Genomic DNA, 18,288 nt, shown 5'->3' on the forward strand with positions numbered 1-18,288 from the left:
ATAAAATTAAAGTGCATGTGGTTGAGGACAATATACCAAATTGAGGATTGTCAACTGGCAGAAAGCATGTTGCAGTTGTATAAGACTCTGGTGCGGCCGCATCTGGAGTATTGTGTGCAGTTTTGGTCGCCATACTATAGGAAGGATGTGGAGGCACTGGAACGGGTGCAGAGGAGGTTTACCAGGATGTTGCCTGGTATGGTGGGAAGATCGTATGAGGAAAGGCTGAGGCACTTGGGGCTGTTTTCATTGGAGAAAAGAAGGTTTAAGGGTGACTTGATAGAGGTGTACAAGATGATTAGGGGTTTAGATAGGGTCGACAGTGAGAATCTTTTTCCACGTATGGAGTCAGCTATTACAAGGTGGCATAGCTTTAAATTAAGGGGTGGTAGGTTTAGGACAGATGTTAGGGGTAGGTTCTTTACTCAGCGAGTCGTGAGTTCGTGGAATGCCCTGCCAGTAGCAGTGGTGGACTCTCCCTCATGGGCATTTAAGCGGGCATTGGATAGGCATATGGAGGATAGTGGGCTAGTGTAGGTTAGGTGCGCTTGGATCGGCGCAACATCGAGGGCCGAAGGGCCTGTACTGCGCTGTATTCTTCTATGTTCTATGTTCTATGTTCTATAAATGGATCATTCTCAGGTTGGCAGACCTCTCCTGCTATAACTTGTGGGTTATAGCAGGAATATGGATATGGGGCCCCAGCTGCTCATAATCTATAAAACTTATTTAGTTCTGGAACCAATTGTAATATGTCTAAATTTGCAGATGGTACAAAACTTGGTGAGAACATAAGTTGTGAGGTGCATGCATTTAAGATGATTGAACAAGAGCGTGGCACATAGAATATAATAGGATGTGTGAAATTATCCTCTCTCCTGGGGTGAACAAAGGTGCAAACTACTTCTTAAATGGCAAGAGATTGGAAGATGTTGATATCCAAAGGGTTCTAGGACTTCTTGTTCATAAATCACTAAAAGCTAGTATGTAGATACAGCAAACAACTTAAAAAGCAATTGTTATGTTAGCCTTTAGCGCAATGGGACTTGAGGGCACAACCAAGGAAGTCTTGCTTTATTTATGTAGAACATTGGTGAGTATGGTTTGTAGTTCTAGTCCCTTCATCTAAGAAAGGATAGAGTTGCTACAGAGGGAGTGCAGGAGAGGTTTACAAAAGTTATTCCAGTTGTGGGACTGTTGTTTGTGGAGAATAGGCCTGAATTAGTCATTAAACAAGTGCAAACATAGGTTGATAGATTCCTAATTAGTAATGAAATCAATGGGTATGGAGATGACACAGGAATATAGCATTGATCTAGATAATCAGCCATGATGTAGAATGGCAGAACAGATTCAAGGTGCTGAATGGCCTCCTCCTGTTCCTGTGTTCCTGTGCATGCTCAATAAAAGGCCACCTCACCAGAATTAATTCCCCTACCCAATTATATTCTCTGTAGGCTAGTGATAGCTGCCTTTTAGGTCATGACTGCATTTGAGAGGCATCTCGCAGGTAAGATTTAGTACTTCCCAGACTTTTATGTGAACAGCCACAACTTTCATCTCTTTGTCGTGCATTCATCAATGCCGTACCATGTTTTGACTTCGGCTGGACATTGTCTACATTGTATGGAACATGGGGAATGAGAAAGGGTGAAATGCTGGAATGTAATGGGCACAGGCCAAGGTGACTGACCAAGAATGAAAGTTTGCCCAGCCTAGGATGGAAGTCAGTTTGGGGAACAGTAAGAAATTTACCAATGAGGAATATAAAAGCCTTAGAATGTATAATGCCCGATTTGAGAGCCCGAGTGCTCCTGGCTGGTGGGGAATCAATGCCTGCCTGGGTGCCCCTTAAATAGAGTGGCAGGACTTTAACTCCCATAAGGTAATGGTGCCTGCTCCCACCACAGGAACACTGAGCAGGATCAACGCGTTCTTGTAAGCTGTGGTTCAGTTAGGAACTCTTGGCTGGGATGAAATGCAGAACAGGAAGTGGTCAATTAAGATTTTCAATTTCAAAAACAATATTGGTTTATGAAAAAAGGTGTTAAACCAATAGGAGTTGCTTTGCTTCATTCTGGTACAGAAAAAGTTGTCATTTAAAATGTGAAAAATCGTGGTGTCATTTCTTTCAGTTAATAGCTGGGACTTTGGATTTCTTTCCATACTTAATTATCTCCCTTGAGATTATAACAGCAAGAATCATTTACAGTGATTTCCCGCTAACTGTGTCCCTGTAGCTAATGTGGCCGAATACTTGTGAAACTATTCTAGATCTTTGCTGGTTTATATGTTCCAACTAGCCACTGGATGACCCTGGTGAGCCAGTAGTGAGACCAAGTTCAATATCCTGATGTGAACTAACCGATCTCATCCACTATTAAAACAGACCTTTACTCAACCATGTGGAAAATCTAATGGAATCTTTACACCCTGGTGACTTGTTCACTTTGCTTTACAATAACTTAATATTTATCAAGGGCTACACTAAATTAAAATCATGAGCTAAGTAATATAAAATGTCTCAATTTGAATAGAACTCCTTCAATATAATATTATCCTGATTAATAGAATCCCCAAATCAAATGCTCTTTGGCAGAACTTGCCCTTCATGTTTTCACGACTGTAAAATTGGATATATTCTCTGCTCCCTATGCTTATCCCATCTTGCTTGTTTCAAGCAAGTTCTGGTCTTGTAGGTAAGTGATGGCAAAACTTTACACACAAAAAAAATTGCTTTTTTATAGCACTTTTCACAACCACCAGAAACTACATGTACAAACGCTCACATACAGCACTGCTATCCTGACCAGATCCTCGGTTTTTGTGATGTTGAGTAAGGGCTGAAGTTGCTGGCAAGTGAGATGAACTTTATTGACTGCTGTTGCTGCCACTTTAACCAACAATTATAGATTCATAGCATTGGCAGAGGGAGATTCAGCCTATCCTGCCTATGCCATTTCTTTGACAGAACTATCCAATTAGACCTAATTCCCTGTCCTGTCCCTAAATCCCCACAAAGGTTTCCCCTTGTAGTATTTGTCTAATGTGATGAAAATTATGATTGAACCTGCTCCTGCCCCAATTTTCAGTAAAGAATTACATGTTGCTGCATAAATGTTGTTTTTCTCCTGTTATTTTGTCAACTACCTTAAAAATCTTGGGATTCCTTCAGTGTAGAAGTAGGCCATTTGGCCCATCAAGTCCACACTGACCATCCAAAGAGCATTCCACCCCATCTCTGTAACCTTACATTCCCCATTTAACCTGCACATCTCTGGGCACTACAAGGAATTTAGCATGGGCAATCCCCCTAACCTGGACATCTTCAGACTATGGGGAGGAACTGGAGCAGGCGGAGGAATTATTTGTCTCTGGTTTGTGAATCTTCTTCCAGGACAAACAGTTTCCCCACGATTATTCTGTGGAAGCCCTTTATGATTTTAAACATATCTACAATGTCTCTGCTCTAAGCAGAACAATCCAAATTTATTGAGTGTCTCCAGATAGCCAAGCCTTTCACCCCACTCCTATTCTAGGAAACTTACTCTGAACTTTTTTGAAGGCTTTAACATCCTTGCCAAAAATGTGTGTCCAGTGCTGATTGACTCACCCGAGAAGCTGGAGTATTGCAATGTTTTATAGAGTTTAAAAACAAAGCCGGAGAAGTCACCATCTTTATATAATTTTTATAAAAATATTGTTGTGGCATGTTAGGCATGTGAAATAGAAACAAACAGTGCCAGAATACACTCAGCAGATCTGGCAGCAAAACTGGAGAGAGAAACAAACTTCATGGTTCAAGTCCAATATGATTCAGATGCTGCTGTGTTTGAACTCATTGTCCACCCCTATCAGGATGCAAAACTGACTAGTTTTCTCTCTCGCTTTCACTGGTGAGGCTCTCAGGATGTAAACCTGGACAGAGGTTGGCCCTGGTGGAATGATACTCAGTTAGCCCATCAAGTTTGCTCTGGCATTCACTGGCTGGTCTGATAATCCTTAGCTTCTTGGGCTGCATTTTTGCCACATTCTCATACTGATTAAAAATGTACCTCAGCTTTGAATTTGCTTAATGACTCAGTCTCGACAGTCCTCTCCAATACATTCAGTACCCTCTCAGAGAAGAAACGTCCTGCTCAAGTCGGTCTAAAATGCACCCCTTATTCTAAGATTATACCCTCTGGTCCTAGACTGTCCCATAAGGGGATATCTCTCCGCCACTCTCCTATCAAGAACGCCAAGAATCTTATGTTTCTATAGGTCTCCTCTTATTTCTAGAAAATCCAGTGAGTACAAGCACAAACTGCTCAAACTTTCCTCATAAGAAAATCCCTCCATACCTGTCAACCTTCAGTGGACTGCCTTCAATCTCAGTACAAAGGAACCTCGATTATCCAAATGATATGGGCGGCACTATTTTGTTCGGATAATTGATTATTCAGATAATCGATTTTATCTTAAACAGGGGAAGCCATACTGATTTCACGTTGTGCTGTACTGGAGAATTTGTTTAAATCTATAATTTTAATGAGTCTGCCATTTAAACAAACTAATCTTTGCAGTTCTGCAAATTACAGGTTAAAATGAGAAGAATTAAACCCTTACAATGAAATCCCAGCACTAAACAAGGTCCCAAACAGCTTCTACAATCAGTTTCTGGAAACTCAGTCTCTCGATAGGAAGACGGAAACCCCGCCTTGTGCATGTGTTTATGTTCTTGGGCTTTTTTTTAAATGAACAGCCTGGTAAAGTGCTGGGAAACTTTTGCACAGGGCTGTGTAACAACCTTTACCCAAATAAATATTCAGTCGCTGATGCTTGAGCTGCTTGTGTTTCTTTGTTTTTGCCAGCATTTTCACATGTTCTTCAGTCCAGGTAAATCGAATACACTACCTCTTCGATATAACATTTTTGCTGGACCTTGAAATCTTCTTTGGATAATCCTATATTCAGATAATTGAGGTTCCTCTGTATATCTTTCCTGAAATAAAGAGGCCCAAAAGTTTTTGAGGATGGTCTGATTTATGACATGTATAATTTTAGCAAGATATCTCTATTTTTAATATTCTCTTCCTTTTGAAATAAAGACCAACTGAACTTGTGTACTAACTTGTTGAAGTTTGTGCATGAGGACCTCCAAATCACTGTGTTGCAACTTTCTGCAGTCTTCCTCCATTTAAATTACATTCATTCTTTCGATTCTCCCTGCCAAAGTGCTCCCAGAGGCATTGAAGAACTTCAATCTATATTGCACTTAACTCAGGATGTTTCAAGGACCTTTACAGCCTAATTGAATACTTCTGAAGTATAGCTACTGTTTGAAGGTAGAAACCTGTGATTTAGGGCAGGTTTTAAAGGTTAGAGTATGCATTTGTCAGAGGACTAAGATTATTGAGCAAATAAATGGATTCTATGGTACCTATTTGTCAGAAAATCCAGCTGTGAACTGTGTACAGTGACAGGGTTGATCCACAGACTTCTAACAGCCACTTTTGTATTTCCACAGGGTGGAATTATTGCTGATGCACGTTTGAAGGAACTGACGCCAACAATGCCGGTAATTTTCATCAAAGCTATTCCCGTGGACAAGCAGGATACTCGCAACTTGTACCCATGCCCAGTCTATAAAACCCGCCTTCGAGGCCCGACCTACGTCTGGACATTCAACCTGAAAACCAAGGAAAAGCCATCCAAGTGGGTGCTGGCTGGAGTTTCACTGCTTCTGCAGATCTAAGCAGGACAGTTTGTTCCTTCTTCCCAACACTGACAGGAAAGACTACTCAATAATTCACACTTGAATTTAGATCTCTCAATTCAGTATAAAGATTAATAGATTTTTTTGTGAGCAATATTAATAGAAATGATTTAACAGGGTTTAACAGTTCTGTGAATACTTGGAGCAAATTTTGCACTTTAGTTGTGATTTCTCAATTTGAGTCACATACGAATATAATTTGTTACTCTCATATATGTGTAACTTAAACGCCTTTTTTTCTAAATAAAGTGCATTTTCAAATCCTCTGTTAACATGGTGATTTATATGATGCACATTTGGATCTTGTTCCCAGTTGATTTTACACTGTGAAATTAATGAGTAAATACAACACAGTATGCTGGCACTGTCTTTTGTTAAGTGTGAACATAAAGCTTCCTGGATGATATAAATCCTGGTGGTGGAACTGTTAAATGCTTTACCTTCACAACTTATGAGTTTCTGTGAAAGAAACACATATGAATATTTAATTGAGTAAGCTGCAAACCAAAAGTTTGATAACACTCAATGAATGGCCAATATAAAAACTTTGGCAAAGTGCAGGAGGCTGGTAAATACATTATCAGCAGTTTCTATAATAAGCTGGCAGAAAATGCAGGACTCCTTCATCTTGACTATATGGCACCCGATTGAATTTCTTTGCATGATTATTACATTTTCATGCCCATCTCCAGAGACCTCTGGTTTACTCTCAGTACTGAGTAGCCTTTAGTACATGAAACATTGTTTCATCCCAGAGCCAACACAGATTGAATCAACAAACAAGATTGATATGCAGGGCATTATGGATGGGTAAACCTATGTTCTTAATTGATGTGCACAGATCTGTAGGCATAGCCAAGATCTTAAGACAAAGGATTAGAAATCCCTTGGAGTCTCTCAATGCCAGTTCAAATCTGCATGACTGCTTTGCAGCTCGTTACTGATTGAAGGGGCCTTTGTGGCACAGTGATAGTGTCCCCATCTCTATGCTAGAAGGTCTTGTTCAAATCATAGCTGTCATGCAAGTATATCAAAATATGTCCAAACAGGATGGTTGTCAGTGTATGCACATTCCAGTTCTATAGTGATCAAGAGTGTGAAACTTTCATCTCTTTTTCTCTCAGGCATTTTTTTCTCGGCATTTTACCAGGAACTTATTACCAGAGCCCTACTATATGTTTTAGGTTGGACACATTTTAAAATTGTGAAAGTTTTTCAAGAACCAAAGTATTCTTTAAATATTCACAAGTTCTACGAGTCTGTTGCCGCGGAGAATTGTAATTATACTGTAATGCATGACAATTCAATTCACAGAAAGTGATTTGATTACAGCAAGTTATTAGCCATGTTGCCATTTAACAAATCTATAAACTCCCTTAAAATGAACTTTGATGCCTTCTTGAAAATGTGTATCAGAGGAAGGCTAGATAAGTTTTATATTTAACAATTTGCTCCCAATGACACCTAAAATGGATTGGAATCAGATTTAGCAGAATGAAAGGTCATTGTGGGTTAATCATCTTAGCTCCAGGACACCTCTGCAGGAGTTTCTCAGGGTTGTGTCCTCGGCCCCAAGCATCTTCAGTTGTTTCATCAATAAAACCCTCTATCATTAAAGGTCAGAAGTGGGGGCATTCATTGATGAGTAAACAATGTTCAGTGCCATTTACAACTCCTCAGGTCTGGCTCAAATGCAGCAAGACCTGGACAACAGTCAGTTTGATAAGTGGCAAGTCACATTCATACCACACAAGTGTTAAGCAGTGAATATATCCAGCAAGATGGAATCCAACCATGACCCTTAACATTCAATGGCATTGCCATTAGAGAATCCCCAGCTATCAACATTCCAGGGTTAGAGCTGACCAGAAACTGAACTGGATCACCTGTAAAAGCCCACTTCCTGACTCCTCAAAGCCTGTCCACCATCTAGAAGGCAGAAGTCAAGAGTGTGATGGAATATTCTCCATTGGATGAGTGCAACTCCAACAACACTCAAGAAGCTTGATACCATCCAGGACAAAGCTACCCGCTTGGTTGGAACCCCATCTAACAATTTCATCATTCACTCTCCACACAAATGCATAATGGTAGCTATGTATACTATCTACAAGATACACTGCAAAAACTCACCAATACTACACGACAGCACCTTCGAAACCAGCGATCTCTACCGAGAGATATAAGGACAGCTGATACAGGGAACACTGCTACTTGAAAGTCCCCTTCCAAATCCCACGCCATCCTGGATTAGAATTTAATTGCCATTCTTTAACTATCTTTAGGTCAAAATCCTGAACTCCCTCCAGAGGGTCCACTAAACCACTGTGCAGCAGTTCAAGAAGCTGGGTCATCACCATCTTCTCAAGGGCAATCATGGAGGCATAATACGTGTTTGCCTAGCCACTGATGCCCATATCCCATGAAGAAATAACTTTTTAAAAATCCTATTCCAGGACAATATGGACACATAGGGATCCTTGGAAGGAAGATAAACAGAGAAAAAAAGTCCTCTTATAGAGTCAAAGAATCATACAGCACTGAAACAGACCCTTCGATCCACTCCAACCAAGTTTCCCAAACTAAACGAGTCTCATTTGCCTGCATATACCGATATCCCTCTAAACCTTTCCTAATCATGTACCCGTCCAAGTATCTTTTAAATGTTGTAACTGCACCTGCATCTATCACTTCCTCTGGCAGTTCATTCCATATACACACCATCCTGAGATCCTTTTTAAATCTTTCTCCTCTCACCTTAAAAATATGCCCCCTGGTTTTGAACTCCCATGCTTTAGTGAAAAGACCTTTGCTATTCACCTTATCTATGCCCTTCATGATTTTATGAACTTCTATGGTCATCATGCAACATCTTGTGCTCCAGCAAAAAAAGTCTCAGCCTATCCAGCCTCATCTTATAACTCAAAATCTCTACTCCAGGCAATACCCTTGTAAATCTTTTCTGAACTCTGCCCTCACAAACATCCATTCATCCTACGAATGTTGTAGCTATGAATGGTAACTTTTGCCTTGGCCCAGGAGAGTAATCGACCACTTTGGATGGCCAAAGCTGAGAAGTACTGTCAGTATCATTAGAAAGATGCCACTTCCCAGACAGCAAACCCAGTAAAACTGAAACCAGTGAAAAATCAGTATGCTTTGATAGTTGAATACCAGTATACTAATAAAATTCACAAATAATACCAGCCATGACAGCAGAAACATTGGTCATATTATCAATAAAACTGCCATGGTATAAGTATGGTGTCAATAACACTTGTCATGGTAACAGTAATACTGGTCTTAATGGTAATACTGGTGATGGAAATGGTTAAACCTAATCATGGTATCAATGAAATAAAACACATAGGAGGCCATTCAGCCCATTATGTCAATGCCTATCAGAGCAACCAACCTAATTTGACTCCCCTACACAACCTATAATCCTGCTTTTTTTTCTTCAGATGAAGAGCAGTGCAATGTATCATAATCTAAATATTTCACATAAATAACAATTTAAAAAGTCAAAATAGTTACACGACATAGTATCTAACCAATAACTCTTCCCATCACACGGCCCCAGTCCATAAGACGGTAAAGTGTAAGAGCAGAAGTAGGCCATTCATCAAGCCTGCTCTCCGAAACAATGAGATGATGGCTGATCTGATAACAAATGGTCAATTCCACTTTCCAGCCTTTTCCCCAAAATCTTTGTTTCCTTTACTAATTAAAAATCTGTCCACCTTGAATAGACATATTTACCGAGACTTGAAGCCCTCAATAGTAAAGAATTTCTCAGATTCTCTAATCTCGAAGAAATTCCTCCTCATCTCAGTCTTAAGTGTGCAACCTGTCATTCTGAGATGGTGCCCTCTGGTCCTAGATTCTCTAATGAGGGGAAACAACCTTTCCCCCTCTATCCTGTTAAGTCCACTCAGATTCTTGTATATTTCTTCTGAATTCCAGTGAGAACAGACCCGATCTACTCAACCTCTGTAGTGAAACTATCCTTCCAGACCTGGTATCAATCTAGTTAATGTTCTCTGGACTGCCTCCAATGCCAGTATACTGTTCCTTACATAAGGGATACAAAACTGTTCACAATATTCCAGCTGGGAGCTGACCAGTACCTTGAATAGTTTGAGCTAAGCTTCCATATGTTTATATTCCATTCCCTTTGAAATAAACACCAATATTCCTTCCCTATCACCTGCTGAACTTGAATACCAGCTTTTTATAACTCATGCTTGAGATCTCCCACATCCCTCCTCTGTTCTATGGTTTTCTGCAGTATTTCTCTATTCAAATAATATTCAGCTCCCTTTGTACTTCTTGCCAAAGTGCATAACCTTGCATTTCTCCACATTATATTTCATCTGCCAGGTTTTTGCCCATACACTTAACCTGTGTAGATCCCTCTGCCAGGCAAAAGTGAGGACTGCAGATGTTGGAAACCAGAGTCTGGATTAGAGTGGTGCTGGAAAAGCACAGCAAGTCAGGCAGCATCCAAGGAGCAGGAAAATTGACATTTCGGGCAAAGCCCTTCATCAGGAATAGAGGCAGGAAGCATTCAGAGTGGAGAGATATCCTCCACCTTGAAGGCTTCCTGCCTCTATTCCTGATGAAGGGCTTTTGCCCGAAACGTCGATTTTCCTGCTCCTTGGATGATGCCTGACCTGCTGTGCTTTTCCAGCACCACTCTGATCTAGGTTCCTCTGCCATTTTGTTATCCTCACAAGTAGCCTTCCCATCTACTTTTGTGTCATCTGCAAATCTGGCTACTGTACATTCACTTTCCTCATCCAAGTCACTGTTGTATGTTGTAAATAATTGTGGGGTAACTCCTTCCCACCACTGGCTTTCCCAGTCACTGTCACTTTAATCCTTTCCACATGCATAACACATTTATTGGAGATTTATTGAGATCAAGTGCAAGTAGTACCATAATGCTTGATTACACAGCTCACAGATAAAGTAGTCTTCAGAGTATTGGTTGTGTCCCAGAGACATGTCAGTGTATCTTTAAGAGATGATGTCATCACTGCATCACAGCATGTGACCAAGAGAATGAAGCTCTGCTATTCCAACTTACCTCAGATCATTTGAAGTGTGATAGACTATCAGAAGTATACTTTTCTGTTATTACCTATAAATTTAATATTAGCCCAAGCACTCAGGTTTCTGGAAAGGCTTGTGTATATCAAATGTTTACATATAATAGTTAGCTGTTCTGAATGTCTCCAGCTCTGCTGGAGATCAGAGCTGAAAATGTGTTGCTGGAATAGTGCAGCAGGTCAGGCAGCATTCAGGGAACAGGAGAATCGACGTTTCGGGCATAAGCCCTTCTTCAGGAATGAGGAAAGTGTGTCCAGCAGGCTAAGATAAAAGGTAGGGAGGAGGGACTTGGGGGAGGGGCGTTGGAAATGCGATAGGTGGAAAGAGGTCAAGGTGAGGGTGATAGGTCAGACTGGGGTGGGGGCGGAGAGGGCAGGAAGAAGATTGCAGGTTAGGAAGGCGGTGCTGAGTTCGATGGATTTGACTGAGACAAGGTGGGGGGAGGGGAAATGAGGAAACTGGTGAAATCCGAGTTCATCCCTTGTGGTTAGAGGGTTCCCAGGCGGAAGATGAGGCGCTCCCCGAAACCATCATCTCCCAGACCATCCATAACCTCATCACCTCGGGGGATCTCCCATCCACCGCCTCCAACCTCATAGTCCCACAACCCCGCACCGCCCGCTTCTACCTCCTGCCCAAAATCCACAAACCTGACTGCCCCGGCCGACCCATTGTCTCCGCCTGCTCCTGCCTCACCGAAGTCATCTCTGCATACCTCGACACAGTCCTGTCCCCCTTAGTCCAAGAACTCCCCACCTACGTTCGGGACACCATCCATGCCCTCCACCTCCTCCATGATTTTCGCTTCCACGGTCCCCAACGCCTTATCTTCACCATGGACATCCAGTTACTGTACACCTCCATCCCCCATCACGAAGGACTCAAAGCCCTCTGCTTCTTCCTTTCCCGCCGTACCAACCAATACCCTTCCACTGACACCCTCCTTCGACTGACTGAACTGGTCCTCACCCTGAACAACTTCTCTTTCCAATCCTCCCACTTCCTCCAAACGAAAGGAGTAGCCATGGGCACCCGCATGGGCCCCAGCTATGCCTGCCTCTTCGTAGGATATGTGGAACAGTCCATCTTCCGCAACTACACTGGCCCCACCCCCCACCTTTTCCTCCACTACATCGATGACTGTATTGGCGCTGCCTAGTGCTCCCACGAGGAGGTTGAACAGTTCATCCACTTCACCAACACCTTCCACCCCGACCTCAAATACACCTGGACAGTCTCAGATTCTTCCCTCCCCTTCCTCGACCTTTCTATTTCTATCTCAGGCGACCGAATCAACACGGACATCTACTACAAACCGACCGACTCCCACAGCTACCTGGACTACACCTCCTCCCACCCTGCCCCCTGTAAAAACGCCATCCCATTCTCCCAATTCCTTCGTCTCCGCCGCATCTGCTCCCAGGAGGACCAGTTCCAAAAACGTACAACCCAGATGGCCTCCTTTTTCAAGGACCGCAATTTCCCCCCAGACGTGGTCGACGATGCTCTCCTCCGCATCTCTTCCACTTCCCGCTCCTCCGCCCTTGAACCCCGCCCCTCCAACCGCCACCAGGACAGAATCCCACTGGTCCTCACCTACCACCCCACCAATCTCCATGTACAGCGTATCATCCGCCGTCATTTCCGCCACCTCCAAACGGACCCCATCACCAAGGATATATTTCCCTCCCCTCCCCTATCAGCATTCCGTAAAGACCACTCCCTCCGTGACTCCCTCGTCAGATCCACACCCCCCACCAACCCAACCTCCACTCCCAGCACCTTCCCCTGCAACTGCAGGAGGTGCAAGACTTGCGCCCACACCTCCCCCGTCACCTCCCTCCAAGGCCCCAAAGGAAACTTCCATATCCGCCACAGATTCACCTGCACCTCCACACACATCATCTATTGCATCCTCTGCACTCGATGTGGCCTCCTCTATATTGGGGAGACAGGCCGCCTACTTGCGGAGCATTTCAGAGAACACCTCTGGGACACCCGGACCAACCAACCCAACCACCCTGTGGCTCAACACTTCAACTCCCCCTCCCACTCCACCAAGGATATGCAGGTCTTTGGACTCCTCCATCGCCAGACCACAACAACACGACGGTTGGAGGAAGACCGCCTCATCTTCCGCCTAGGAACCCTCCAACCACAAGGGATGAACTCAGATTTCACCAGTTTCCTCATTTCCCCTCCCCCCACCTTGTCTCAGTCAAATCCATCGAACTCAGAACTGCCTTCCTAACCTGCAATCTTCTTCCTGCCCTTTCCGCCCCCACCCCAGTCTGACCTATCACCCTCACCTTGACCTCTTTCCACCTATCGCATTTCCAACGCCCCTCCCCCAAGTCCCTCCTCCCTACCTTTTATCTTAGCCTGCTGGACACACTTTCCTCATTCCTGAAGAAGGGCTTATGCCCGAAACGTCGATTCTCCTGTTCCCTGGATGCTGCCTGACCTGCTGCGCTGTTCCAAGATCATAATGGAGGCAATATTGGTGACTTTAAAAGAGTCACCTCCTGAGGTAGACATCCAACTCAATTTTTAGTAGGTAAGTTCCACTGGGGCAAACATAAATGGCTATATGCAATACTACTTCTTCCACTTTATGTTTGTCACATTTGCAGAAAAGATGAGCTTTACTCGACGCCTTCTTCAAAGGTAGAAACGTCGATTTTACTGCTCCTCGGATGCTGCCTGAACTGCTGTGCGCTTCCAGCACCACTAATCCAGATCCTTCTTCAAAGGATGGGCACACTCTTGATCCATAGGGACTAGTATAGATCCAATGGCAGATCAGTACACTGAGGAGAGACTTACCCAGAACCTAAATAATATGGAAAATAAAGAGCATGAAAGCAAGTGAAGGGTTAAAGCATGGAGTCCACTGCCTATCTGTTGCAAGGGGTCTGTGGCATGCGGGATGGTATAAGAATAGTTGAGGCTGAAAGGTCACTATGGTGAGATGAGATAACACAATTAGTAAAGTTAGCCTCAACTGCTGAGTATCATTATGACAAGATTTGGACCATAAATATTTGGGACATGACATTGAATATCTAATTAATAGTTAGTAGAGTCAGCCTGTTTGAGACTATTGACAATAAATATCTAATCATGACAGTAGGAAAATATTAAGGAGGGTCTGGAATGAAAGACCATTGTTGCAAAAGCTGACACTAAATATCTAACCGTGACATTAGAATAACATTAAGTAGAATGGACAACTAACGAGATGATGGGAATTAACATCACTGGTTTATTGTGTAGCTAGAGTGAGGTACATTGATTGATATAGTTGGACACGCTGATAAGCTAACAGAAACATGATAAAGAAATATAAATTTGAGAATCTGCTTTTTTTAGATTAGATTACTTACAGTGTGGAAACAGGCCCTTCGGCCCAACAAGTCCACACCGACCCATACCCCGACATTTACCCCTTACCTAACACTACTGGCAATTTAGCATGGCCAATTCACCTGACCTGCACATCTTTGGACTGTGGGAGGAAACCGGAGCACCCGGAGGAAACCCACGCAGACACGGGGAGAATGTGCAAACTCCACACAGTCAGTCGCCTGAGTCGGGAATTGAACCCGGGTCTCATGGCGCTGTGAGGCAGCAGTGCTAACCACTGTGCCACCGTGCCGCCCACTTTCTCTGTGTCATGGTTTTTTGTTTGCAAATAAAAGACCTCCTTCTTGAAGAACTCTCTGCGTCTCCTGGTGATTCTCTACTTTTTCTCCATGACAGTAACAAGATGGTGAGAAGATAGTGAGCATCTCTCTAGGATAAACTTGTCCAATTATTTCTCCTTCTTGCCACCTCCAGAAAGGGGAAAATTTCCAAAAATACATTCATATAGAGTATAATGGAATGTTGAGTGTGAGACAAATAGGTATGTGCTAGATCATAAGGCCACTCAAAGTTCTCTTTCTAAAATGAGAAAAAATGGTATTTTAACAAAAAAAAAGCCTTTTGTAGGGAAGAAATGTTATCTTTAGTTTCCACAGAAGATCGTTGGCTTTCATCACTTTAAACATTTCAATATAACACGATGAGTGGCTTAATCACTCACAATCAGTACATGTTGCCATAACACGCTTCATTTAAATAGTCTTCAATCCAGTCACTGACTATGAAAGCTATTATCACAGCACATCAGCTCACAGTAGAATATCAGTCAACAAAGTCCAATTATGTCCTAAGTCCAGGAGTATACAGGACTCAGAATTTTTTTTTTCATTTATGGCATGATGGTATCACTGGCCAGCCCAGCATTTATTGTCCATCCCTAATTGCCCAGAGGGTAGTTAAAAGTCAGCCACATTTCTGTGGGTGTGGAGTCACATGTAGACCAGACTGGGCAAGAATGGCAGATTTCCTTCCCTAAAGGGAATGAATGAGATCATTAGACTCTTAATTCCAGATTTTTATTGTATTCAAATTCCACCATCAGCGAATATGAAGTCAGGTCCCCAGCTGACTTAACAGTCTAGTGATAATAACACTAAGCCATCACGCCCCCTCTTTTTCGGCGAGTTTCCTTCAATGTTATTCAGATAGGTGGGCCTAAAGGTTTCTGTGAAGCAGTTCATTCCCTACATACACCCCCCTCTGTGTGAAAATATTTCCCCTCAGATCCCTTTCAAATCTTTCCCTCTCATCTTAAACTGATGCCCTCTAGTTTTTGACTGTCCTCTTGTAAACTGACCTCAGCTATTCACCCTATCCATGTTCCTCACAGCTTTATAAACCACTATAAGGGTCATTCCTCAGTCTCTGATGCTCCAGGGACAAAGGTCCCAGCCTTTCCTTATAACTCAAACTCTCAAACCTACTCAAATGCTGGCAATATGTAAATTGTTTCTGTACTGTTTCTAGTTTAGCACCATCCTTCTTACAACAGGGCAACCAGAATTACGTGCAATATTTTAAAAGTGGCTTCATCAATGTCTTGTACAGCTGCAATATGATGTCCCAAAGTATATACTCAATACTCTAACCAATGAAGGCAAACATGCCAAATGCTTTCTTTCCCACCCTATCTCCATGCAATGCCACTTTCAAGTAACTATGAACCTACACAAGTAGGTCCCTCTATTCAATAACATGCCCCATGGCTCTATCATTAACTGTGTAAATTCTTCCCTGCAACACTTTACATTTATCTAAATTAAACTCCATTTGCCACTTCCCTACCCATTGGCCCATCTGATCAAAATCCCTTTGTACTAATAGATAACATTTCTCTCTGTCTGCTATACCACCAATTTTGGTGTCATCCACATACTAACCACACCATCTATGTTCTCACTCAAATCGTTTATATAAATGACAAATAACAGGGGACCCAGCACTGAAGGTCGTAGCGCACCATTGGTCAGAGGCCTCCAGTCCTAAACTCTGCCACCACCCTCTATCTTCTATCAATTTTACATCAAATTGGCTACCTCTTCCTGGATCCCATGTGATCTAACCTTACTAACCAGACTACATGCAGTACTTTATGCAAGGCCTTGCTAAAGTCCACGTAGACACACAAGAATCAGTTTGTTGGATATCCTGCAATAGTTGACAAAAGAATATGTTTTGTCATGATCCTAACTGATGGTGCTATTGGGCAAATCAGATCCAAGATCAAAATCTTACTTGATAGATTATATGCTGTTTTCTTAATTAACATGGTGGTTAATTACTAAGACATATTTACACAAGTTTTCAGATTTTCTTTAAAAGGTGGTGGTGTTCCCATGCATGCATGCCCTTGTCCTGCTGCACAGAAGTGGTTGTGGGTTTGGAGGGTGTTGTCTAAGGATCATTGGTTTAATTTCTGTAGATCGTACATACTGCTTCTGCTGAGCAACAGTGGTGGAAGGAATGCATGCTTCTGGATGGGGTGCCAATCTAGTTGCCTGCTTTGTTGTGGATGGTGTTAAGCTTGAGTGTTGTTGAAGCTGCACCCATCCACGCAAGGGGAGACTATTGCACCACACTCCTGATTTATGCATTGTAGATGGTGAACATTTTTGAGGCATCATGAGGTGAGTTACTTGCCACAGTATTCCTGGCCTCTGACTTGCTATTGTAGTCACCATATTTATATGGTGGTCTAATTGAGTTTCTGGTCAAGGATGTTGATAGTGGGGGATTCAGTGATGGTAATACCATTGAATGTCATGAGGTGGTGATTAGATTGTCTTCTAATGAATATGGTCATTGCCTGACGTGAATGGGAGTTGCTGCTTAGAGTTGCTAATTTGTATCACTGTGAGCACCTTAGTTCACTGCGTCTGTACAATATCAGGATGAGCTTATCCAAAGATGGAGATGAGAATTATTTTCTCTCAGAGGCTTCTTACTTTGTGAAACGGTCTTGCCTCGACTGCAACAGAGGCTGATTTATTGACTTTATTCAAGCCTGAGTTTAATTTTTAATAGACAAAAAAAGTCAAAGGTTACAAGAGCACAGACAGGAAAGTGAAGTTGAGACTTCAGGCAGACTAGTAGATTAGATTGCTCAGTCAAATTGGAGAGAAGAATACCATCCCTTCAACAAAATTCATTCACATGTAAATGGTTCAGCACTGATTACACTGGTCTTGAATTATTAAAGTTGCCCCTTGAACTGCTAAATGCCTGTATTTGTCGGCACTGCAACTCTTGTATATACTATTTTTTTCTTTACTCTTCCACTCCATGCACTGAATTAACTGGGAGTATCTCTCCTATTTGCATCACAAGTGAACATAGTCGAGAATGTGGTGCTGGAAAAGCACAGCAGGTTAGGCAGTGCCCGAGGAGCAGTAGAATCGATGTTTCGGGCATATTCGATTCTCCGCTCCCTCGGATGCTGCCTGACCTGCTGTGCTTTTCCAGCACTACACTTTCGACACTGATCTCCAGCATCTGCAGTCCTCATTTTTTCCATAGGGATTCTAGCATGCGAACTGGGTGAGTGATATTTTTGGTTATGAAACATGTGTTTTTGGGGTACAAAGCAGAAGCTGTTGTTTTTCTTGTTTATTTACAAAGGAGTGTTATGTGATTAATGAGATTATACTTAAACTGTGTATTTTTAAAAAATTGGATTTGTATTAAAAGTAGATGGTTTAATTTTGTTACATCGATTTCTTGTTTTATTTATCGAACTTGTTTTATTGTTCCACAAACTCTGCAGCATTGCAGACTTATGTTTCCATGAGAGAACACTTGATTAAAATCAAAACAAAACAAAAATTGATCTAGCAAGCCAGATTTAGGTCTGGAATCTTTTTGTTCAGTAATAACATAAACTGGGATTATAATAGTGGTCAGGAATTCAGTGATGGTAATGTCATTGAATATTAAGAATAGATGGTTAGATTTGCTCTTCTTGGAGGTGGTCACTGCTTGGCACTTAGAAA

General features: G+C 42.3%; 1 protein-coding gene across 1 annotated transcript in view; it reads left to right on the forward strand.

The window, feature by feature from the left end:
* dnah9 (dynein, axonemal, heavy chain 9) overlaps positions 1–6,323 on the forward strand; it is a 528,899-nt gene extending 522,576 nt beyond the window's left edge. Inside the window, exon 69 of the mRNA XM_043714478.2 lies at positions 5,510–6,323. Within this exon, the coding sequence (XP_043570413.1) occupies positions 5,510–5,737 (228 nt within the window). The 3' untranslated portion in view covers positions 5,738–6,323. The remainder of the gene's footprint in view (positions 1–5,509) is intronic.
* The last annotated feature ends 11,965 nt before the right edge of the window (positions 6,324–18,288 follow it).

Source organism: Chiloscyllium plagiosum, unplaced genomic scaffold (genome assembly GCF_037043375.1).
Source record: "Chiloscyllium plagiosum isolate Xiang-an unplaced genomic scaffold, Cpla_swu_hap1 HiC_scaffold_25, whole genome shotgun sequence".
NCBI lineage: Eukaryota > Metazoa > Chordata > Chondrichthyes > Orectolobiformes > Hemiscylliidae > Chiloscyllium > Chiloscyllium plagiosum.